This window comes from Anolis sagrei, chromosome 5 (assembly GCF_037176765.1).
Source record: "Anolis sagrei isolate rAnoSag1 chromosome 5, rAnoSag1.mat, whole genome shotgun sequence".
Lineage (NCBI taxonomy): Eukaryota > Metazoa > Chordata > Lepidosauria > Squamata > Dactyloidae > Anolis > Anolis sagrei.
In genome coordinates, this window is record NC_090025.1 from 88,967,521 (window position 1) to 88,993,493 (window position 25,973).

General features: G+C 40.0%; 1 protein-coding gene across 3 annotated transcripts in view; it reads right to left on the reverse strand.

Annotated features, from left to right (window-relative positions):
- CACNA2D1 (calcium voltage-gated channel auxiliary subunit alpha2delta 1) overlaps nt 1–25,973 on the reverse strand; it is a 531,008-nt gene that overhangs the window by 193,383 nt on the left and 311,652 nt on the right. For all 3 annotated transcript variants that reach the window (XM_067468854.1, XM_067468853.1, XM_067468852.1), the window contains exon 7: nt 20,708–20,837. In XM_067468854.1, coding sequence (XP_067324955.1) covers nt 20,708–20,837 — 130 coding nt within the window. The remainder of the gene's footprint in view (nt 1–20,707; nt 20,838–25,973) is intronic.

The following is a 25,973-nucleotide window of genomic DNA, read 5'->3' on the forward strand; positions in this document are numbered from 1 at the left end:
TGTTCTGCTTTTAATCTTTTTGTGATTCACTTTGGGTTCAGGATTGAAAGAAAGGTGGGATACAAATAAAATGGATACATTTAAAAATACAAGATACACTTAAAAATACAAGCAAGACCTATATTTATTCTTGGATTCCAGAAGAAGTGATCAACTAAAAAGCACTGAGCTTTCTAGTGTTTTGCATGAACTATTATGCTTTGAAAAGGTGATTTTAATATGGTTTGAAGACCTTGGTTATTTTTGCTTCATATTAAAATGTTAGCCATTCTGTCATAGTATAAATTCAGCTTCTCTTAATCAAAGTAAGTGCTGAACTTGCAGGTGTGTTTTACAGACTTGACATATTAGTTAATGTCCTGTATGCTTCAATTGCTCCATTCATAGTGGTGACAGAAAACATTCATTTTCATACACAAGTCAACATCGGGAGGCTGTTTGACCAATGATCTGCTAAGACATTTATCATCTTGCTTTTCTAAATGGAGCTTTACACAGAATGCTTGAACTGCAAAAACAGCAACACTGCACATACATAAATATTCATAGCATATAGCATCCAATGTAAAAATCTAACAAGATATAAAAACATCACTAGATGCCTACAGAAAGTTAACTGATCATTTTGTTTGTTTTTGCATTTGGCAAAAACATTATGCAGGGATAAGCCAAGTGTGACATTTTGCTTTGCACCTATCCTCCAGATATGACGCAATGGGTTTTGGGAAACGATACATTTGCAAATTCATATTCTGACAGACTCAGCAATGCTTTCAATTTATTTGCAGATTTTAGAAGCAAACTTACACAAGTTCTATAATAAACGAAACAAAGACATACATGAAACAGAATGTGAATCATTATAGGCAGCGGCCATACTGCCATAAAGTAAGGTTATATACAGACACAAAGTTCCACCATAAATGTAAGCAATCTCTGGTTTTTTTCTTCACTCCTTTAGTTTGCCATGCATTTAGCCTATATTGAAAGGGATGAAAAGATGGTAAGGAAGAAGATGCAAATAGTTCAGACAAAAGCAATATATAGAAATTCATAATTGCTTTGTAAAAGTGTGCATATCAAATTTCAAACAGAATATGCACAAAGTACAATATTTTATGCATCACAGAAAAAGAAAGTTGGAAGTTGTATTAACTGTTAATTGGAACTTTAAAGAGACTTTGATAAACCCATTTATTATTCATTTCTCCTATATGTTCCTGCAGGCCAAGATAATGTTCCTTCTTTGAAAAACTGAACTGAGTGCATTGCTGCTAGTTGCTGAGGCAAATGCCAATGGCAATTGCTTTGTCCATCCAATTAAGAACTTTTCTCTATCCACATTAAACTGTTATTTAGACTCACCATTACTTAACTCATACTGTATGCAAAGGAAGGGAGCTGTATGTTTTTCATTGAAAATGTTGGTTAGATGCCACCATCATATATTAATTAAGCACTGATACAACAGATTTCAATTGGCTTATGTATGTGCTCACAATAGACCTTTGTAATCCAGAGAATGGGAAAATAAGGATTAGAATTGAATTAGAATTGTTGAAGAAACAAAAAAATAATAATTTAGAAGTGGATCAAATGGCAAAACAGCTAAAATATATAAAACAATATTCCTTTGAAAAAGCAAATAAAATAGGAAAATGGCTCACCAGGAGAATCAGAAAGAAAAAACAATCATAGCATATTTCAAAGATTAAAATTGGGGGGAAATATTAGTTAAAGAGACTTTTGCTGACAAAGTCGCTCAGATACGCCTCGAGTTGGAAACCAGCTTAAATGCAGTGCCAGAGGAGGTAACTGAGGCACCTGTCTGTTCAATCTTGTGGGATTCATTTCAACTTGTTCAAACTGATGATGTGGGCAGGATCCTTGGAGCTGTGAGAGTGAGCACATGCCCTGGACCCTTGCCCTTCTTGGCTAGTCAAACTGACTAGACGTGGGTTATTAGATTGGTTTGTATCTATAATTAATGCGTCATTGGTTCAGAGGAAATCCATCTTCCCTTAAGCAAGTGATAGTAAAACCAATTTTGAAGAAGACCTCCCTTGACTCTACTGCTTTGAACAACTACAGAGCAATCTCTAACTTCCCTTTCCTGGGCAAGGTGCTGGAGCGGATGGTCACTTCTCAGCTCCAGGGATTCCTAGGTGACACTGATTTTCTAGACCAGTCACAGTTTGGTTTCAGACCTGGCCACAGTACCGAGACAGCTTTGGTTGCCTTGGTGGATGACTTAACAGGGAACTGTGGAGGGGGAATGTGACCCTGCTGGTTCTCTTGGACATCTCAGCAGCTTTCGATACCATCGATCATGGTATCCTTCTGAGTCAACTCTCTGAGATGGGATATGGGGCACAGCTCTACTGTGGCTCCGGTCTTTCTTGGAGGCTCGTTTCCAGTTGGTGAAGCTGGGGGACACCTGCTTGGACCCCTGGCCATTGGCCTGTGTGGGTGTTGCAAGGTTCCATTCTGTCCCCATGTTCCTTTTTTTTTCTTTTTTAAATTTGTTTTTATTTAGAATACATTGCTCCTTAAGATAGGAGCGGATAGAAAGAAGTGAAGGAAAAAAATTGCTGTGTCATGTTTACCTATGCAAACATGACACAGAAAGAGTGGGAACAACGATCTTAAAGTAAAGTGAGAAAGTAAAGACAAAGGGAGGGAGAGAAAGGATAAAGAAAAAGGGATATAGCTAGATTATATATATAAAAAACCTGGGAACCGAGAGACCACTGAACTCCCAGATGGGGCCAACTCTTCCACCTGCAGCTGTGAAGTTTCACTATTTTTTATCTAAAACAACATTCCTTTCTCTGGAAGCAGAAATGCCGTCTCTTCTTCAAAATCAACACTGTCTGTCTCAATAACAGAGATATGTTCAGAAATCTGTAACCCATCATCCTCCTTGCCTTGAGGAAACTCAGGCTCAGAAAGCTCAGGCTCAAAGTGACCGACAACAATTATTTTCTTACTGTTTGCATTTTATTTGATGTTATTATCTGTGTATGTATTCTATCTTGTTTTATTGTAATATCCTATGTTTACCCTATCATATTATTTGGTTATGATTTGCATTTTATTTGATGTTATTATTTTTGTATATATTTTACTTTGCCTTATTGTAATTTTTGGGCTTGGCCTCCTGTTAGCCACCCTTAGTCCCCTTGGGAGATTGTTGGTAGGGTATAAATTATTATTATTATTATTATTATTATTATTATTATTATTATTATTATTATTGGTTCCAGGAGCCCACAGTTATGTAGGCCAACCGTGCAAATACAATAAGTATAAATGTTGGTAATGTCCCAGTCCTACAGAATTTTTCAGCTTTTATTCAGAGGAACAACTAGAGGGATTGTGGTAGAAATCAACTGCACCCCTGCAACAACACCACTACCATCCTTCATATAAGTGATTTGGCTGCCACCATGATTTCAGCAGACTTAAGGAAATGCTCCTACCTCTAATAGAATAGGTTGGTTTGAAGAAAATAAAAATGTTGTTATATGGCAGAATTGGAAATATATGTGCAACAAATACAGGGAAAGGGTTTGAATGTCTATCAGTTATTACGAATAGAATAATTCCATTTCCAAAGGACAATGCTGCTGTGCATTTAAAACAGAGCAGAATTATGTTAGTATTCAGATTTAAATACAATTGTCCTCTGCAGAGAATGCATTAAATTGGTACAATATGTACACACTTGCCAAGGCTTATTAATGTGAAGTGTCAAGTTTTCATAATGATATCACTGCTGGTCCTTGCTAAATCATTTTTATGAGCTGCTTTTTGATCTATTATGTACATATGCAAAGACATTCCTAATGCTCTTCTCCTAGACTTCAAAGACTTCTGCTACCAACTTTATACCAGGGATCAAAAGTTATTCACAAGGCAACTGATGTTGCTAGGAGTGATGGTTGTTGTCATGTGCTACTCAGGCAGATCTTTGATCTCTATTAACATTACCATCAGACTGCCTATACAGGACCAAGGATGAGAATTGATGCGACAATAAAAGTGGGGATTTTCAAACTATATTTGAAGGAAATATTGGATTCCTTCGAGGCCCTCCTCGGTGAAAAGACCACATTAGTGGGAGAAAAGGTTCACTGAGAGGGCAGCTTGCTTCTACAAGGGATCTTGCCAGGCAATTTTAAGACTTAATAGAGCAGTCTAGTTCCATTAGGGAATTCATATTCAGTTCACATAGGCTGGTAGAGGTCTGGCATGCTGTTCATAAACAACAGAGATGTACTGAGGGATAAGTTTGCATATGCATTTGGAGACCTTCAGGAAAGTGTATCCTGGAAGGCATCCATATTGCTGTGGGGTAGCAAGTGGGGGGCTGCTGTGTAGAACTCCATCTACCTGGCTACGGTTTGGCTGTTGGGATGCAATCAAGCTAGTTCTTGATACTTTTGAGCACAGGGGAAAGAAAGAGAGATTGCTCCTCCTGCCTCTGATGTTGAAGAGCAGCTGAAATGTGCCTTGGAGCAAATCAGTAGCCAAGGAGAAAGCCTGTTGACAGTTGCTTGCAAACTGATGAATATGAAGCTTGGGAAACAGCAAAGGAAGAAAGGCAAAGGAAGCATCCTCCATCACATTATACATATTCTGGAAGAAATTAATCTTCCTTCGGTGTGTTATACATATTTACCTCAATCTGCAACCTAAAGGAAGAATGGAGAACTTCTTTCAAACCCTAAGTTGAGCCTACCATGGGGTTTAGTTCCAACTAAAACCTAGAGTAAACTAATCATTCGATTGGCATGAAAGTTGTGGGTTCATATTGGGCACCTGGACAAGACAGCCATCGAGAACTATGGAACCAAGTGCCGTTTCTGTAGGTTGTAAGCCATGAAGACAACACCTACTCCTTCCAGCAGAGCAGCAATATCTGTTGTGCATTTATTATTTATTTAAATGCATATCAGGTTCTTCCCCCCACACTATTTGATCGATTGGTTGCATCTGAATGCCACCTTTCTCCCAGAATCATATTTACTAACTTCTCTTCCCGAATCTATCCTTTAGTGAGTCCATCTTTCCCAATATAGTTGCTTCAAGTTAAAATTTCCACATTTGCCATTATGTTGTATCCTGTTCTCTCTTCACCTATCCAGTTTTGCTACTGGGAGACGAATTTTTAAGGGAACAGTTTAAGGGAAATACTAATAAATCCAACCAACGCTCTACAATAAAACATAAACAGAAGCAACTCAACCTGTAACTATACCACACTGAAAATTAAACAGTATAGGAGGCCAAAACAGATTTGTTTTCTGAAAATCTGCACAATTTCATTTGGTTTTCTTTTTTAATCCTTGAAGTAGACCTTACACAGTTCCAGCTTTTTCATTTAGCACTTTCACACCAAGCACAGTATTTATAGATGATTTATGAGCATAAATTTCCTGTTTCGTGAAATGAAACTTGGTTGTTTTATTTCATAAACCAAATGTTGATGCCTCTGAGAGTAATCGGCTTTTAAATACTGAGCTTGTTCTCTGCAATTAATTTTATTATTTACTTCCTGTTCAAGATATTGCATTCAGATCTGAGCTAATAAACTTTTCAGGACACGATTTTATTGCAGTCATAAGTTGTCCACTGGTACTTATTCAATCTTCCTGTTGCTCTGCTTCCTTGCAAGATAACGAATTAATAAAATATCTTAGTTTTATAGAACTACTATGGATTTTTTTTTTTACTAGTTACAGTCTTGGGGGCGATGCTTTGAAGTGGCTTAGTTCCTTCCTGATGGACTGTTCCCAGATGGTGATGCTGCTCGGACCCCTGGCCATAAACTTGTGGTTCCATTCTAGGTTCCAGTCTATCCTCCATGCTTTTCAATATCTACATGAAACCTCTGGGTGAGGTAATCTGGAGTTTTGGAGTTTGTGCCATCTCTAGCAGATGACATGCAACTCTACTACTCTTTTCCACCCAAATCCAAGGAAACTCCCTGGATCCTGGACCAGTGTCTGACATCTGTAATGGATTGGATGAGGGCTAATAAGTTGAAACGTAATCCTGACAAGACAGAGGCCCTCCTGGTCAGTCGTGGGGGCCAATCAGGGTATAGGGTGGCAACCTGTTCTCGATGGGGTTACCCTCCCCCTGAGATCACAGGTCCACAGTCTGGGAATCCTTCTGGATTCAGTGCTGACGCTTGAGGCTCAGGTGTCAGCAGTGGCCGGGACAGCCTTCACACAGTTAAAACTTGTGCACCAGCTGCGACCCTACCTTGAAAAACCTGACTTAGTTACAACCAGAATGTATTACTGCAATGTACTCTACATGTGCCTTTGAAGATGGCACAGAAATTGCATTTGGTACAAAGATTTGTAGCCAGGTTTCTAACTGGGGCTAACTATAGGGAGCACATCGCACTACAGCACTTTCAAAAAGAGTTTAAAATCTTGGCTCTTTCTGCAGGCCTTTGATAATGCTTAAGATGGAAGCCTGACTTTAGAGAGGGAAGAGTCAATTGATTGTATGGATATTTTAAAGAATGACTATTGCCATATTTTATTGATTTTACTGCTCTTGTTAACTTTATATATTTGGGTTTTAAATGTGTTATTGGTTTTAATGTTGTTATATTGTATTTTAAATGTTGTATGGCACCACAGTATGCATGTAAGCCGCCCCGAGTCCCAATGGGAGATAGTGGCAAGGTATTTATTTATCGTGTCATCAGCAACCATTGTATTACAATTCCAACAGAGCAAAACAAACACAGAGATTAAAAAGAAAAAGAAAAGAAAAAAAAGAAAAGAAAAAAAAACCACACAGATTTTGTAAATTTGGTATTTGGTTAAATGTCCTTTGACCAGTATCTGGCCACTTGGAGTGCCTCTGGGGTTGCCGCAAGAAGGTCCTCCATCGTGCATGTGGCAGGGCTCAGGGTGCATTGCAGCAGGTGGTCAGTGTGGCAAGGTATACATTTATTATTATTATTATTGACACAAAAGCACGGTATGTCACAGCAAACAAGATCTATATGCTGGATTTCGTATCACAAAATCACAAGCCGAACACTTCCCAAGCGTCTAGGACTGTGTGATGTATTTTCAAATGATGCGCTTTTTGCAGTTGACAGATCGTGATTTTGTTGATGTTTATTGCTTCTAAATGCCGGCTGAGATCTTTTGGCATGGCACTATTATCATTATTATTATTGCTCAAACAATGTTGAACATTTAAAAAAATGACCAGCCACTGCCAGAAGGGACAAAGAGTTTCATCTATGCTGACGATCGTGCCATCAGCGCTCAAGCAGGGCGCTTTGAGATTGTTGAAAAGCTCTCTGAAGCTCCAGGTGCTCTTACTGCCTATTACATGGAAAACCAGCTGATTTCTAATCCATCCAAAACACAGACGTGTGCTTTTCATCTTAAGAACAGACAAGCATCTCAAGCTTTGTGGATTAGTTGGGAAGGAATTCCACTGGAGCACCGCAGCACACCGGAATACCTGGGAGTTACTCTGGACTGTTCTCTGACCTACAAGAAGCATTGCCTGAATATCAAGCAAAAAGTGGGCACTAGAAACAATATCATGCGAAAGCTGACTGGCACAACCCAGGGATCACAACCAGATACAGTGAAGATATCTACCCTTGTGCTTTGCTACTCTGCATGCCCGGTGTGGAGCACATCTCACCATGCTAAAACAGTCTCTTAATGAGACATGCCGCATTATCACAGGATGTCTGCGCCCTACACCTGGGCACAGACATCCCTGGAGAAATTACACTGTTTAGTCAGGATTGCACTACCTGACACTGGGAAGTAGCAACCAATAATGAAAGGACTAAGGCAGTGACATCTCCGGCCCATCCCCTGTTTGGATATCAGCCAGCACACCAACACCTTAAATCAAGAAATAGCTTTCTAAGATCTACAGAGACACTTGCTGGAATACCTCAACAAGCAAGAGTCCAAAAGTGGCAGGCTAAAACCCAGAACCTCAATCAATGTCTGATACCAAATGAGAGACTCCCTCCTGGGCACACAGAAAACTGGGCGACTTAAAAGGCACTGAACAGAGTGCGCTCTTACACCACATGATGCAGAGCCAACCTTAAGAAATGGAGCTACAAAGTGGAGTCCACAACCACAGATCACCTATTACAATGCAGTCTGAGAACTGCCACATGCACAATGGAGGACCTCCTTATAGCGACACCAGAGGCACTCTAAGTGGCCAGCTACTGATCAAAGGACATTTAATAGAATGCCAAGTTTTCAAACTTTGTGTGTTTTTTTAAAATACGATACAAATGTTTGGTTCACTCCTGATACGATAAAAAATGTCACTCAGAGGCTCACCAGGTTCCTCAAGCCCCCTTTCATATTGATTCATGTAGGAACCAGTGATACTGCTAGGCATACCTTTCAAAAGATCACAAATTACTTTTGAACTCTTGGGACAAAGTTAAAATAGTGTAATCTACAAGTGGTCTTTTCATCCCTCCTCCCCGTTGTACAACACAGCCCTAGAAGGGCCAGAAAAATCATACAGGTCAATAACTGGCTCAGAAAATGGTGTCAGGAAAAACGCTTCACCTTCCTTGATCGTGGCCTGCTTTTCCAGGAGGATGACCTACTGGCAAGGGATGGGATGCAACTCACACAAGTTGGAAAACACCTTTTTGCTCACGGACTCGCAAACCACATCGGGCGCACTTTAAACTAGATCCCTGGGGAAGGGAGACAATAGCCTTGTGAACAGTACTTTATCCACAAATGCAGGGAATTGCCAAAAGGCTTAACGGAGGGTTGCACAAACACAAGAAGGACCAAGTAGCAAGAGCACAGTTTCAGTGGAAGGTCCCAGGGGCTTACATGTCTTTACACTAATGCACAGAGCATGGGAAATAAAACAAACTCCAACTTTTAGCGCAACACCATACTTACAATCTCATAGGCATCACTGAAACTTGGTAGGATGATTCCTATTGCGGGAATGTAGACATCAAGGGCTATAACCTTTTTCACAGAAACAGAACAAAGGGGAGAGGAGGCGGAGTAGTCAAAAACTGTTATGCTGCAGAAGAGATGCAAGACTGCAAACTGGATAAGAATCAAGGGAACTGGGACTAAAAAAGATCTCGTCGTAGGCATCTACTACAGACCTCCAAGCCAGGATGAGGAACTTAAGGAAGCCTTCTGCCAACAGTTGACCAAACAGGCACAAAGAAGAGATATAGTTGACATGGGTGATTTCAACTATCCTGATATTTGCTGGAAAATAAACTCGGCCAAGAGTACAAAGTCCAAGAAATTCCTCGCTAGCCTTGCAGACAATTTTATGGCCCAGAAGGTAAAAGAGGCAACAAGGGGATCGGATACTCTCAATCTCATCCTAATGAATGTGGAGGACTTGATCAATGCAGTTGAAGTGGTCGGATCCTTAGAGGCAAGTGACCATGTGCCCCTGCTGTTTGAGGTACAAAGGAAGGCCGAAAGTAAGACAAGTCAAATCCACATTCTCAACTTTAGGACAGCTGACTTCCAAAACGTGAAGGAAATACTGAGCAGCATTCCATGGACACAGGTACTAAAAGACATGGGAATTACGGATGAATGGAAAGTTTTCAAACAGTGCCAACAAAGAGAAAAAATAAAACAAATGCAAAGAAGCCAGAATGGATGCCCAAAAAACTTCTAACTGGGCTAAGATTCAAAAAAGACATGCACAAGAAGTGGAAAAGGGGAGAAATCACAAAAGAAGAATTTAAACAAATAATCAACTCCTGTAGGGAAAAGGTTCGCAAGGCTAAAGCAAAAAATGAACTCAGGCTTGCCAGGGACATGAAATGACTTCACTGAGCAGATTCATCTAGAAGTCGAATAGCATTGGGGATAGAATCGAGCCTTGTGAGACTCCATAGGCTAAAGGCCAGGGATCTGAGAAGCATCCCGCAGCATTACTATCTGGGTCCAGACCACCAAGTCCCATGCCGGCAAATCAACCCTAGAAGAATACCATGGTTGATGGTATCAAAAGCCAGTAGAACCAACAGGGATACACTCCCCCTGTCTAGTTCTCAGAGGAGGTCATCCACCAAGCTGTCTCTGTTCCATGGCCAGGCCTAAACCCAGGCTGTGATGGGTTTAGATAATCAGTTTCATCCAATAATTCCTAGAGTTGGGTGGAGACCGCAAGCTCCAGAACCTTGCCCAGGAAGGGGAGGTCTAATTAGGCCAACACTTGTTAAGTAGGAATGGATCAAGGGACTTTTTTTTCAAAATAGGTTTTACCACTGCTGATTTAAAGCAGGATGGAATTTTTCCCTGTTCTAGCAAAGCATTAATGATTCTTGAGCTCTAATTGGTCAGTCCCCTCTGACCGATTAGATGGAAGATACACTGTTAAAATAGCAGGTGACAAGGGGTTCCTTTTCTTCCCTTCATTAGAAACAGATATGGATGACAGCGTACTGTACTTCTGCAAAGCAGCCTAAGGAAAACAATGCTATAACCTCACTACCTCTGAGGATGCTTGCCATAGATGCAGGCGAAACGTCAGGAGAAATGCCTCTAGAACATGGCCCTATAGCCTGAAAAAACCCACAAGAACCTAATGCTATATTATGTTGGAACTGTGTTCTTAGGGTTATGGATAGGTGGTGGGGGAAGATAGCTACCCCACTGGCCTTCTCCAACCTCCCAATTCTTCCTTTAATACCAATGTTCCTCAATGAAAATTCAGCAATTTTAGCTGTGATATTCAATGTGTGATGGCTTACATCAAAATGCGAGCCATCTTTACTGATTTGAACATTAGGGTGTGAGTAGGTCTTATAAAGCTCTCTTAAAATATCATGTGTGCAAACTACATAATGTTTTTAATATATATTTACAAGACTCTTTTTATTTTGATCAAATTATATTCCTTTGATCATACCTAGTCTATTGTACATTTGTGAAAAGGAAGACTCAAGTGATTAACTAGCTGACCACATGCTATGTCTCTGGGCAGGGGATGATGTGTCATATCAGAGATACATGCAGATTCATTCTGAATTTTAAAACCTAATTTGACAAATGCAGATTGCTTACAAGTGACAGTTCCCCAAAGGATTCCCTGCTAGATTGCACAGAAGCTGCTCATGGGAAATTAGGCACTAATTACTCTTGGAGCAGGCAGCCATGTTCTAATCAAAATGATATTTTCAGTGATTTGCACCCACCTCTCGGCTCAAAGTAGCAGCAGAGGGAAAAAAAACATGAAGCACATCTCTAATTTACCAAACCTACTGCTCAATTCAGATCAAAGTGGCCACAAATGAGAAAGAAAAACACAAGGGTTGAAAGAGTTCTGTCTTAATTCTCCATGATTCAATTGTTGAACTGAACTGAATGATTTCGTAAGCAATCCATTGTAGAGTGAGATTTCAAATTCACAATGTTGTTGTTGTTGTTGTTGTTGTTGCTATCCAAAGGGTCAGAAAGGTTTTGAAGAGAAAATTAAATGGTGGAAATATCAAGGCTATCAACACCTGGGCCATCCCCGTTATCAGATACACTGCTGGAATTCTGAACTAACTCCTTCTCCTTTGACACCCAGATTCAATCTCCCAGATAGGGTTTTAAAATGCCTCTCAGGCCAAAAGGGGTCCTGAGTGGAAAAATTTGAGAAATCCTTTCATATATATCATTGCAAAGTTCATAATGTGTGTGTACACACACACATCTTGGAACACGTTTTGATTACTTCATAGGTTGATCTGGATTTTCTGAATATTCCATCATTCTACGTTACAACCGACAATGAAGAGAGAAAGGGAAGCTGAATATCACTTCTCATACCATAGCTATGATGTCTAATTTTGGATTGTGTGTGTGTGCATGCCTTCAAGTCACCAAGTGACCTCATGAATACTCAGAAAGGCTTTTGATAGTTCCTTCCTCTGAAATATATGCATGGGCAAGTGCTAACAAGAGTTTACCCCGCTTAACTTCTAAAATCAGAAGGGATCTGGTGCCTTCATGGTATTTAGGTCACTAAACCTCTCAAAACCTTTAGGAGCTCTATTACTTGGACTTCAAAAATAAATAATTCCAAGCTCTGTATCTAATCCCATTATGAATTCATTTAGCTTTTTCTACCTATGCTTCTCCAATCTCATGGGGGTCAACTACTTTCCACCACTGCTTATTACAGCTACCAGTTCAAATATCTGAAGCACACTTTTAAGAGACTATTTCAAATATTCCAAGAGAAAACCAGAATAAAATTATCTGCTTTATTGTAATATTTATGCATATCTGCAGATAGTTAAGAAATATATTTGTAGGAAGGAAATATTGAAATTGAGCTAATGAGCTATGAGAGAGAAGTCTTTGAAGATAATAATAAAACCCGTTAAAACTGGAAAAAAATTCTGAGGTGTTTTCATAAAAGAGTTAAACGTTATAGGTAGTCTTTCTCCTACTCGAAATAGTTAAATAAGACCTTTGTTGTTGGTAAAAGTTATGCTGTAAATACCACTGCAGTTTGATGTTTCCTGCAAAGTAAGGATATAACATACAATATGGTGGTTCAAAGTCTTTGCTATCAAAGAAATACACAGCAGGTATTGAAGTTAATGATGGTTCTCAGTTAAAGGTCAGTTGTGTTTGCATTTCCAATCAGCACAAGCAGACTAACTGTTTAAAGTCAAACTACAAAGCATTACACAGAGAGTAGGGAGCTCTTGGTTTATTTGTTTGTTTGTTTGTTTGTTTTGCTCAAAAGTATTTAGGCAGAGAACCTAAATACCCTAAAGGCACCAGATCCCATTTAATATTGGAAGTTAAGCTGAGTGTGCCCTTTATTACTGATATGGAAGACCAAGAACAAACACCAGGTGCTGTAGGCTGCAATGCAGAGGAAGGAACTAGCAACACTACCTCTGAGTATTCCTTGCCTTAGAAAAACCCAGGAGCAGAATTCAAGAGAATCTTGACAGATTAGAGAGATGAGTCAAAACTAACAACATGAAGTTCAACAGTGACAAATGCAAGATACTCCACTTAGCAGAAAAAATGAAATGCAAAGATACAGAATGTGGGATGCCTGGCTTGAGAGCAGTACATGTGAAAAAGATCTTGGAGTCCTCATGGACAACAAGTTAAACATGAGCCAACAATGTGATGAGGTGGCAAAAAAAGCCAATGGGATTTTGGCCTGCATCAATAGGAATACAGTGTCTAGATCCAGGGAAGCCATGCTACCCCTCTATTCTGCCTTGGTTAGACCACAACTGGAATATTGTGTCCAATTCTGGGCACCACAATTGAAGAGAGATATTGACAAGCTGGAATGTGTCCAGAGGAGGGTGACTAAAACGATCAAAGGTCTGGAGAACAAGCCCTATGAGGAGTGGCTTAAGGAGCTGGGCGTGTTTAGCCTGAAGAAGAGATGGCTGAGAGGAGATATGATAGCCATGTGTAAATATGTGAGAGGAAGCCACAGGCAGGAGGGAGCAAGCTTGTTTTCTGCTTCCTTGGAGACTAGGACGCGGAACAATGGCTTTAAACTACAAGAGAGGAGATTCCATCTGAACATTAGGAAGAACTTCCTGACTGTGAGATCCATTCAGCAGTGGAACTCTCTCCCCCGGAGTGTGATGGAGGCTCCTTCTTTGGAAGTTTTTAAACAGAGGCTGGATGACCATCTGTCAAGGGTGCCTTGAATGCAATAATCCTGCTTCTTGGCTGGGGGTTAGACTAGATGGCCCATGAGATCTCTTCCAACTCTATGATTCTATGAAATGCATGGAGTCACCAAAACAGGTAACCTGAAAGAAACACACATATATTTTAGCAGTTCAAATTAAGAGCACATCTCTAACAGCACAACATGGATGGGAGAGCTAATCTCACTCCTGTGCGGTCAGCTTTAGTGAGAAAGGAATATGGCTCCTATCTAGCCATGTAGTTCTTTAAATAAAGTATTTTAACCTTTTTAATGCTTGACTCTGCTCCCGGATTACTTAAGCCCAATTGCTCTACTGCTGGCACTAAAAGCTTCTGATCTGCTGAACTGCTGCTACTGCTGTTATTCTACTGGATCCAGTGGAACACCTATGCTAAAACAGTGCCTCTTAATGAGACATGTCGCATTATCACGGGGTGTCTGCACCCTACACCACTGGAGAAACTACACTGTCTAGCCGGTATTGCACCACCTGACATCCGCCGGGAAGTAGCAGCCAATAGTGAAAGGACCAAGGTAGTGACATCTCCCGCTCATCCCTTGTTTAGGTATCAGCCAGCACGTCAACGACTTAAATCAAGAAATAGTTTTCTAAGATCTACAGAGACACTCGCTGGAACACCTCAGCAAGAAAGAGTCCAAAAGTGGCAGGCTCAATCAATGGCTGATACTAAATGAGAGACTCCCTCCTGGGCACACAGAAAACTGGGCGACTTGGAAGGCGCTGAACAGACTGCACTCTGGTACCACGAGATGCAGAGCCAATCTTAAGAAATGGGGCTACAAAGTGGAATCCACGACATGCGGGTGTGGAGAAGAGCAAACCACTGACCACCTGCTGCAATGCAACCTGAGCCCTGCCACATGCACAATGGAGGACCTTCTTATAGTAACACCAGAGGCACTTCAAGTGGCCAGATACTGGTCAAAGGACATTTAATCACCTACCAAGCTTGCAAACTTTGTGTTTTGTCTGTTTGTTTGTTTGTTTACTTTGTTAAAAATGTAATACAAATGTCTGGTTGCTCCTGACACGATAAATAAAAATAGTGGAGCACCATGTGTTCAATAGTGTCTTATTGTTTGAGATAGCATAGAATCCTTTGAACTCTGAGTCACACAGTCCCAGATCTATTTAGGTGGACATCTAAACTTTTTTGGCATGGCTGAAATGAAAGACATCATTATCATCATCATCATCAATAATTTGTAACCTGCCTTTCGAAGTGAAGTTTAACAGGGTTAAAACAGAGAAATAAAACCACACACTATTAAAATAAATGAAACAACATATACACAAGATCACACTAATAAAATGCAGGTTAATATTCACATCATGAGGAGACAGGAAAGCCTAAAGAAGACAATTATGCTGGGGAAAGTAGAAGGAAAAAGGAAGAGGGGCTGACTAAGGGCAAGATGGATGGATGGCATCCTTGAAGTGACTGGACTGACCTTGAGGGAGCTGGGGATGGTAACGGCCAACAGGGAGCTCTGGCGTGGGCTGGTCCATGAGGTCACGAAGAGTCGGAGACGACTGAACGAATGAACAACAAATATTCACAAGTTAAAATTGACTCTGTAGGCCTGTCGGAAGAGATATGTCTTCAGTTGGGTTGATGATGCATTAGGTGTTTCTCCAGCATGAATTGTGTTGACTTTCAAATTCAACATAATTAAATGCTTATCCACAAGTGATAAGCTGTGCAATCATGTCTAATATTAGGATCCCATCCATCATTAGGGTGAATTTTTCCCAAAATGTGTGAAAATATTCAGGCTAAAAAATACTGATAGATCAGTTTTACAATCAAGAAACTTCAATCAGAGCTTAGAAAACTTAGCTTTTTGCACTAAAACACCCAGAGTCCCCTAACAGGTAAGCTTATCTGCCAAGCTAGCTGTGGGATATTAGAGTTGTTATGAACGGGGATGAGATAACTCATAGTTATGAACGGGGATGAGATAACAGGAAGTGAGAGAAATCAATCCCTTGTAAGGGAAATTGACTCCTGAAAGAATTGCCATGGGGAAAAGGTGTCTCCACTGAAGCTAATCCTTGTTTCCACAAGAAGCCAAATTTTTCAAAATCCAATTATCATAGGGACAGAAAGTGAGCTAAAATTGTCTGAACAAGAGCTCAGGCTACAAAACAAACACCACAGGGGTGTTAGCTCTTCCCTATGGTATGTGTGTGAGTGGCTGAAAGTACACTTAGGGTGTATCTGTTGTGACTTACATACAAATTCAACTTAGGAACAAACTTACAGTACCTATTCTGTCCACAAAAATTGCTGGAATATCTTGAGGATGAAAAAGAGGATGCTTAATTGTATGTGAAAGAGGAAGGGGGTGGCAAGTAAAGCCAAGCTCAGAGGGAGACTAAGAACGGAAAGAAAGAAAGAAAGAAAGAAAGAAAGAAACAAGGAAATGAGGGAGATTACCACTTGGACTCCCAATGTCTCAGTGATTTATGACATTCTATTTTAAATATAGTGAATACTTGATGAACTTGAGGAAATGTGGTTTGTTTTTTCTCCTATTATCATTGTATGTGGGGGAATAATTTTGTTTAAACTAAATAGTTTTTTTAAAAAAATACTGGTTTTCCTATGATGAGATTATTGTCACTATTATAGTCTTTCTACTCTCTATGCTTATTAAAATTAAGGTAAGTTATCTTAATTTCATTAAACATATAATGCAGAAATAACATAAACATCAACTTAGAAGTCAACATAAAATGAAAGCTTAGAACTCCATACAAAATGAAAACTTTTAAAATATGATTTCATTAATAAATCATGTCTCAAATGACATCCCACCCATACATTAGCCCTTCAGAAATCAGTGAATTTCTCATAACAGTTTAACTGAAATGAAGAAGATCTCAAATAGCAGTGCTGTTCCCACTCTAATCCACCAATTACAGTGCACTTTTGCATTATTAAAGTCAGAATCCCGGAATAATCCTCCAAATCTGTGTCATTTTGACATGCAACATGAGAAACTGCAAGCTGCATACAACTTTTCCTCTGTTCAATCCTGTTGACATTTCTGTTTCCACTCATGTGTCACTTATAGATGCAGACACACACAACAGTGATGGGAATTTTAAATAAATGTGGGTCAGGCTCAGGTCTCTGATGCACTGATAAGATTTCAGAGGAGCAAGAAGATTCCATGAATTAAAATGAGCAGCACTACATTTCACAGTAAAACCCCACAGTAAAAGTACATTTTTTAAATATTTCTGAAGCTATTTGTGACACAGTCAGAAAGTGCTTCACCTCCTTGAAACCTCCACTGTAACATGAAACCATCCATGAATGAAAGACCAGAATTAGATGCACTTTCATTTCTAATCTAGACGTCAATCATTTTTCTGTATTACCAATTAAAACTATCCATCACTTGTCCCATTTGCACATATTTGAACAAAAATACAGTCATTATGTAGTCAAGTGTGACCCCCCCCCCCAAATAAAATATAGTTTATAATCAGGGAACTTATAGTTTTGCCAAGGACGATGTCATACGGTGGCAAAAAAAAAAGCCAATGGGATTTTGGCCTCCCTTGAGCAAGGTGTTTTTCCAGAGGGTTTAAAAGAGGCGGTGGTCTCTCCCCTGCTGAATAAACCAGACTTAGATTGTTCGGTTCCCTCCAGTTACCGCCCAGTTTTGAATCTCTCGTTCCTGGGCAAGGTGATTGAGAGGGCAGCAGCGGAGCAGTTGCAGCAATTCCTACATGACACAGCCGGACTAGATCCCTTCCAGTCCAGCCTCCGTGTGGGGCACGGGACAGAGACTGTGCTGGTCTCCATCACGGATCACCTTCGATGCTAGATTGACCAGGGCGGGTCAGCGCTGCTTGTGTTATTGGATCTCACAACAGCATTTGACACAGTCGACCACAATCTTTTGACCCACTGCCTTGCTGTTGCTGGAGTCAGGGGGACAGCTTTAAACTGGCTGTCCTCCTTTCTTCACAACCGTGGACAGCGAGTGGAGAGGGGAGGCCTGGTCTCTGAGAGGTCCCCTCTATCTTGTGGGGTTCCTCAGGGGGCCATTTGCTCAGCTGGTTCGAGGTTTTGGGCTTGAGTGTTATCAGTACGCCAATGACACTCAGCTGGTGCTGAAGATGGAAGGCCGACCGGACTCTGTACCCGATTGTTTCCATCAGTGCCTCGAGGCCGTTACTGGATGGCTGCGTGCCAGCAGGTTGAGGGTGAATCCAGCAAAGATGGAGATCCTATGGCTGGGTCGACCGGGCAGTAGGGACATCCAGCTGCCTACCATGGATGGCGAGGCGCTACGCCCGTCACCATTGGTAAAGAGTCTGGGAGTCCTTTTGGACCCTCTGCTGACGATGGAGGCCCATGTCTCCGCCGTTAGCAGAACCGCCTTTTTTCATCTGCGGCAGGCTAGATGGCTGGCCCCCTACCTGTCCAGGGATGACCTAGCTACGGTGATCCAGGCCACGGTCATCTCAAGACTGGACTACTGTAATGCCCTCTACATTGGCCTTCCTTTGTCGGTGATCCGGAAGCTCAAGTTGGTACAAAATGCAGCTGCTTGGCTTCTTGCGGGAATTCCAATGAGATGCCACATAACACCAATCTTACTACAGCTGCATTGGTTACCAATTGAGCACCGGATCACTTTCAAAGTGATGGTACTCACCTTTAAGGCCTTGCATGGTCTGGGGCCGATGTACCTGAGGGACCGCCTCACCCCCTACCAACCCCAGAGATCCCTCCGTTCAGAGGACCAAGATCTACTGGAAGTCCCCAGTGTCAAGACCTTGCGTCTAACAGCAACCAGACGCAGAACCTTCACAGCAGTGGCACCATCACTCTGGAATACTCTGCCACCTGAAGTCCGTGCCTTGCGGGACTTACCAGCTTTCCGCAGGGCATGTAAGACATACCTGTTTCAACAGGCTTTTAATGTTTGATATTGTTGTTTTAAAATTGTTTTAAATTGCTTTTAAATTTTGTTAGATTTTAGCCATTCTTGTAAGCCGCTCCGAGCCCCAGGGGAGTGGTGGCATATAAGTTTAAATAATAAATAAATACATAAATAATAATAAATAATAAATAAATAAAATAGGAGTCTAGTGTCTAGATCCAGGGAAGTTATGCTACCCCTCTATTCTGCCTTGGTCATTTGGAATACTGTGTCCAATTCTGGGCACCACAATTGAAGGGAGATGTTGACAATCTGGAATGTGTCCAGAGGAGGGCGACTGTTATGATCAAGGGTCTGAGAACAAGCCCTATGAGGAGTGGCCTAAAGAGATGGGCATGTTTAGTCTTCAAAAGAGAAGGATGAGAGGAGATATGATAACCATGTATAAATATGTGAGGGGAAGTCATAGGGAGGAGGAAGCAAGCTTGTTTTCTGCTGCCCTGGAGATTAGGATGCGAAACAATGGTTTCAAACTACAGGAAAGGAGATTCTACCTGAACATTAGGAAGAACTTCCTGACTCTGAGAGCTGTTCAGCAGTGGAACTCTCTGCCCAGGAATGGAGGCTCCTTCTTTGGAGGCTTTTAAGCAGAGGCTTGATGGACATCTGTCGGTGGTGCTTTGAATGAGATTTCTTGCTTCTTGGCAAGGGGTTGGACTAGATGGTCCACAAGGTTTCTTCCAACTGAATGATTCTAGGATTCTATGATTCTATGTCTAGATATCCTTGACTTCCTGGGAACCTCATGTGCATTTCCCACTGTCCTTTCCTATAATTTTATATTTTTCATCTCCATAAGACAACCAAGGGAGATAGGAGATAGGAGCCCCTTATGGAGCCTTATACCCCAATCTGTATGTAAGCCCCCCAACCCATGGGAACCAGGCTTCCAGTAGGGAATTGTATCTACGGCACCTCATATGTGTATAAGTATAATCTTGTTTATGCTTTTATCTCACTTTATAACAGGGGTCCACAAACATTTTAAACAGAGGGCCAGGTCACAGTTCCTCAATTTGAAAAAAAAAAACATGAATGAATTCCTATGCATACCACATCTCTTATTTGGAAAAATCACTTAAAAACAATACAATAATTAAAATGAAGATCAATTTAACAAATATAAACTTATTAGTATCTCAATGGGAAGTATGGGCCTGCTTTTGGCTCATGAGATAGGATTGTTGTCATTGTTGTGTGCTTTCAAGTCGTTTCAGACTTAGATTGACCCTGAGTGAGGGCCGGGTAAATGACCTTGGAGGGCTGCATCCGGCCCCCGGGCCTTAGTTTGAGGACCCCTGCTTTATAATATGATTGGAGACATTGCTAGCCTAGCCTTGCAATGACCTTCACCTACATTTTTCTTGTTCTGGGAAGATCAACCAACATCTTGCCAGGCTTCATTTGCATTTGATTGGATCCAATCAGCTATTGCCATTCAGGTATTGAGTTTGATGGGAAAACCATGCCACTGTCTTTGAAAAGACCATTTCCCTTTTTTATTCCCAGTCACCAGACATTTTGCCTTCCAAGGATGGACAAGACTCTCTGCAAGGTCTTGTATGGGAATCTGGTGGTCACGGTGCTGCACTCAATCAGGACTAAATACATAAGGGACAATAAAGTCTTCGGAAGACCCATCAGGGGCATTGTGTTCACACAACAGTGATAGTTAATCCCATTACAAGTCATTTCTTGCACCTATTGTTCAGGGGACCACCAGCCCCTACTTCATCATTGGATAAATCTTTATGTGGATGACATTTTATTAATAAAGGAAAACTCAGTAGAAACAAGCATTGAATTAGGGTGGTCACCACTACTGAGAAGCTCCTCATCTTTATGGAATATATGGGAAGCACACCTTCCTTCATGATGGACAAGAGCTGCATATATTGAACAGATAACAAAAAAACCTTACTTTTACAGCTTATCAAGGCATATATGGTATGAATGAGACACATAGGAAAATGCTATAAGCTTATTCACTACTTACAGCCATCATATATATCTGTTGGTATGTGGACTGCAGCATGCTGGTAGGATGTTTGCCGGCCAAAAACTGGATCCTCTTCAAATACTGGTTTGATTCTCTGACTGCCGGTTTCACTCTCATTTCTTCCATACTTTTCAAGGAAAGAAAGGGGAAGAATACATTAAAAGCTACAATAATGGTTTGTTTCATATATAGTCCTGTTCTGTATCTAAAAAATTCTGATAAGAATAGTTTGGTGACAAAGAAAATAAAAACATTCCAAATTGAAAGGAGAGACAATGGGGAGATATTGTAACCCAGAACATATATAGCTCCTCTCTCTTTCTCTTTATAAATTAAAGTACAATGCTTACATTGACCAGTGATTAAGTCAACTCCTGTTTCTTGGGACTGATCTTTTAATTAAAATTTCAAGAGTTATACATGAGAATATATAGTGTGCATAACAGGGCTGTGTGATTGATGAAAAAAAGTTTTAAAACTCATTACAAAATTAGGGGACATCTGCATTTCATTTCTAAAGTGTTTCTAAAGTGTTGTTAGTGAAAAAAATCATTACTAAGATGAGAGTAATTAAATTTCATTGCGCAAGTGAGCAAACTTCAGGGGCTCCTTTCTCCCTCAGTTTTACAGCTATTGGGGTGAAGCTTGTCACAATCGTAGAAAACATTTACCACTGTTACCACTGTGAGCCCATTGAGTTTTAGATTGTTTCATTCATCCACGGATTTCTGGGAAATTTTCAAAGTTTTATAAACAATTTTTTAAAAAGTACAAGAGTGATCTCCTTGAATTTTATATACAATGATACAAGATAACGGGGGAACATTCCCCCCAACTTTCAGAAATATTCATACATCTATTGATTTTAGAGAATTTTATCTCATTGAATATATTTCCTATTAACCAATAGAACTTCCATTTTGGGATTTCTTCCCAGCCCAGCAAAGAGATTTACTTACTAGAAGTACCAGTGAGTCCTCTTTTTTACGTATTTAACAATTTATTGGAACTCTGGCTGGCTACTGCTACAGAGGAACAAATTTCTCCCCTCACCTGATTGGGGCTTACTGATGCTGAGTAGAATTCTGGGAAATGTAGTTTAGCCTTTTGAATTCTCTGGTATAGAGCTCCTCATCTTCCCAAACTACATTTCCCAGAATTCTGTGCTTTCTTAGTCTCTTTCCCAGTGAACTCTGCTTTCTCCCTGCTGCTTCCCTCTCCTAATGGTTAGATGCAATTAATTTAAAGAGAAAAGGCAGCCTTTTTGGCTTGGCTTTGCTTCCTTGTTTTGAAAATGAAACTGTCTTCGGGAGGCTTCTGAGATTTACAAAATTCAAATGAAAAAGTATTGAGTAAGTTTCAATTCTTAAGATTTTGGCACGGGCCACACCTGTGCACCACAGATTGCATCATAAGTACCAATTTAACAAATTTGATACGACTTACAAAAATTGCACACTTCTAGTGTATAGGTGTTGGGCAATTGCATGTTGCAAATATGTTATAGAAAAAGATAGTGACCTACATTGGGCAAAATAGCCCAATTTAGCCTTTTGGACAGATTTGGGTCCCCACGTAGGAGAAAGGGAAGACTCAAAATAAAGTTAACATAGCAAAGGAGGCAAAGCAAAGAAAAGAGGTATGAATGGCATGAAAGCAAAATTACAAGTGTATTTATTTACCATATTTGTGCCCCACCCTTCTCAACCCCAAGGGGGTCTCAGAGTGGCCTCACATATCAGCAACAATCCAATACCTTAAAATAGCATACAATTTGTAAACATTTACATTAAAAACCAGAGAATTAAAACAGCTAAAACAATTACATCAAATTATTAAAATTGTCATTGCACAGATTCTACATTCATTTATTGCAGTGCAGTTATTCTCCAAAAGCTTGATCCCATAGCCATGTTTTAACTTTCTTTCTGAAGGCTAGTAGAGAAGGAGCTGATTGAATATCACTGGGGAGGGAATTCCATAGCCAAGGGGCCACCACTGAGAAGGCCCTGTCTCCCGTCCCCACCAACCTTGCCTGCAAAGGAGATGGGACCTAGAGCAGGACCTGCCCAGAAGATCTTTATCTCCATGATGGTTCATAGAGGAAGATACGTGTACACTTTGTCATAAAAATATTCAAGGAATATCTCAAGTCTTAATTGCATGTGGTGCAACTAAGAATTTGTTGTCTAATATGTAGAATAGGACCATGGTGTGGGAAGGAGAAAACTTACTTTTTGTGTCTTTTTTACCACCTCTGGATACCTCAAGACATTAAACTGAGAAAATGCTCAATTAGCATACAATTGTTTTAGATTTCTGGATTTTTAAATTATAAAATTGATTGTGGAGGAAAATAGTATTATACAAAATAAACAGTGTATATTGCACACAAAAACCCAAGAGCACATGTTTTTGTTTGTTTTTTTAGCAAAAAGTTTTTTTTTTGGCAAAAAACAATCTTGAAGGAAAAAGGAATAATTGAAAAAAATATATTCAAAAATTTGTAACTTCCTTCAGTAAGGATTAAATTTCTGATTTTACCATCCAAAACTGAAACAAGCATGTGTTTGAATTCCAAGGGTTAAATTCTGCTTGTCCTTAGATCCTGCTCTGCCAGGAGTGAGTCCATAGGAACTGAGCAGAGGCAACAGGAGAAACAAATGCTGCCCCTTCCCTCAAAGGCCCTGGATGGATATAGAGAAGTATGCAATCTGTTGTCTGCATTAGCCTGAAAAGAAATGTCAGTTAAGCATATTTTTTTAGGGACAAAGTAAAATTAAAGTCCAACTTTATGGTAAATGTGCAATGGCAGGATTGGGGCAGATCCTGCTACTAAGATCCTTTCAGTTCTGTTGACATCGCTTGGACTCTCAGTGCAGTGTGACAACACATGAAAAGGCTTGTCTCCCTGTTTTAGGAAATTTTAAATTACTGTATCTAGTTGAGTATAATGTGCCATCAAATGGAATGTACACCTCTATTTTGAAGGTGAACATTACAAAAAAAAATGGATTTGGCTTCAAATGTAAGATGAAATCCTCGTACAATTTCCACTACCCTTATTAAAAACCCAAGGTGGGGGGCATGGGACCGAGCCTGGAAAGGGGAGAAATCCTGAGGACTACCCAGGAGGCAGGAACAACTGTGTCATAAGCCAGCTGTTCGTCCTCATTCTCTAGCCCTGCTACCACCACTGGGGAACAGCCTCTTCACATACCCCCCACCTGACCTCTGAGAATCTGGGTCCCTCCAGGCTTTCCACACAAGTGGTTTTATGTGCACAATTCTAACATGCCATTGGATCTAATGCACAACTGTTTTGGCAAAGTAATTTAACCAAAAAAGATTAGCATGATTCTCAAATAAATATGGCAGATCCAAAGATATTGTAATTCAACCCAATTCTTGCTCCATTGTAGGTCTGATATGTGTTTACTTTCTGGGGAAATGCACTGTTTCACTGCCAGTTGTCTATAGTGATGAGCCATTTTAATTTTGTAAAAAAGACAATAATGAATTGTCGCAGTGAGACAATACGTCACACATATATCCCTTTGATAAATATCCTATCACATCCACATCTTTCCTCAAATAAACAAAAGCAGTACCACTACCTGCATTTTCACTGAATTAAGCAAAGAACAATATGAAGACAGATAGCTTCCTTTGTAAGACAGTCAATTGAGAAGCCAGCTATTTAATCTCTGTAATTCTCTTGTATTTTTTCCTCTGATGCTGTTGATCTAGGAAAGGAGTGATGATCCATTTTTATTTAACACAATGGTGGGCATACTCCATGGAACTGAGAACCGTTTTAGGATCAGCCAAGCATTCAATGGTCATACACTTAAGAGTTTTAGATGAGGAGGTGTAACTTAGCAGCTTTGTAAAATAATAGAACAATCAATATACAACTTTTACAATTCTAATTTCTTTAAGATTTAAATTTCATTCTTAACAAATAAATTTCCCCCAGTATTATTAACAATAAAATCCCACCATTCACATTTGAGCCATTTATAAATAAATGATCCACAGATGTATTTAATTTGCCTTTAATATTTGCCTTTAATATTATATAGATTTGATTGTATGAATATTTCAGGCCATACACTAGCAGAGCTAGCAAATGCATTTTCTATTTACCATTTGCGGTCCCTGGATAAGGGACCTGTCTGAACGTATCTCTCCTTATGAACCATCTAGGAATCTAAGATCATCTGGGGAGGTCCTGCTCTTGTTCCCGCCTTCTTCGCAGGCATGTCTGGTGGGGACAAGAGACAGGGCCTTCTCAGTGGTGGCCCCTCGGCTGTGGAACTCCTTCCATAGGGATATTAGATCGGCCTCTTCCCTCCTGACTTTCTGGAAAGAAGTAAAAATCTGGCTCTTTGAACAAGCCTGTGGAAATGCAGCGTAACAGATGAACATGGAATTATGAAAGATTGAAACATGCAACAGCTTAGATGATGCTACTGGAAAATGAGATTAACAGGAAGACATTGGCAATTATATGTTTTTAATTGTTTTGTATGGATTTTTATAATTATTGTTTTAAATGTTTTAAATTGTATTTTATGACTATGATGGCATCAAATTGCCTTCAGGCTGAGAAAGGTGGGATGAAAATATCGCAAATAAATAATAAATAAACTGTAATGTTTACTTGAACTAGCTGGATGTCACCATTAGAGATGGACCAATAGGTTAATTTTCAGTCTGTGACAGCACTGTATATACATCAATTATTATCTTATCCCAAAATATTGTAATTGAGCTTGAATATCTGGTGAATGTCAAGAACAAGATGTACTCTCCCACAGCTTAGAAAAATTAATTTTTGGGATCTCCGTTCCCAGAATCTTCTAGCCAGCATGTCCTGTTCTAGTTTGCTCATTAGTCCATAACTCACATTCCAATTCACATTATAGAATTTCAATTCTGATTTGCAGGAATTTTCCTTGACTATAAAAATCTGACTAAAAATAATCTGAAGTCAGAATACATCTTTCCACCTCCTCTCTTGAAGTGGTATATTCTTTGTGGGATGTATGGAGAAGACTTCATCCACTTCTCAAAATAAATAAGGAACACGGTGGCAGTGCTTTTTATTAACAATATGAGCATTCACAATTGTGCATATGTTAAACACTACCAAAAACGATATACTAAATTCAAGTGAATTAAGGATCTTCTGCTCTGATGTTAATCAGCGAAGTTGGTTTTTCACCATTTAACTGAAGCTGGCTCTTATATCTAGCAG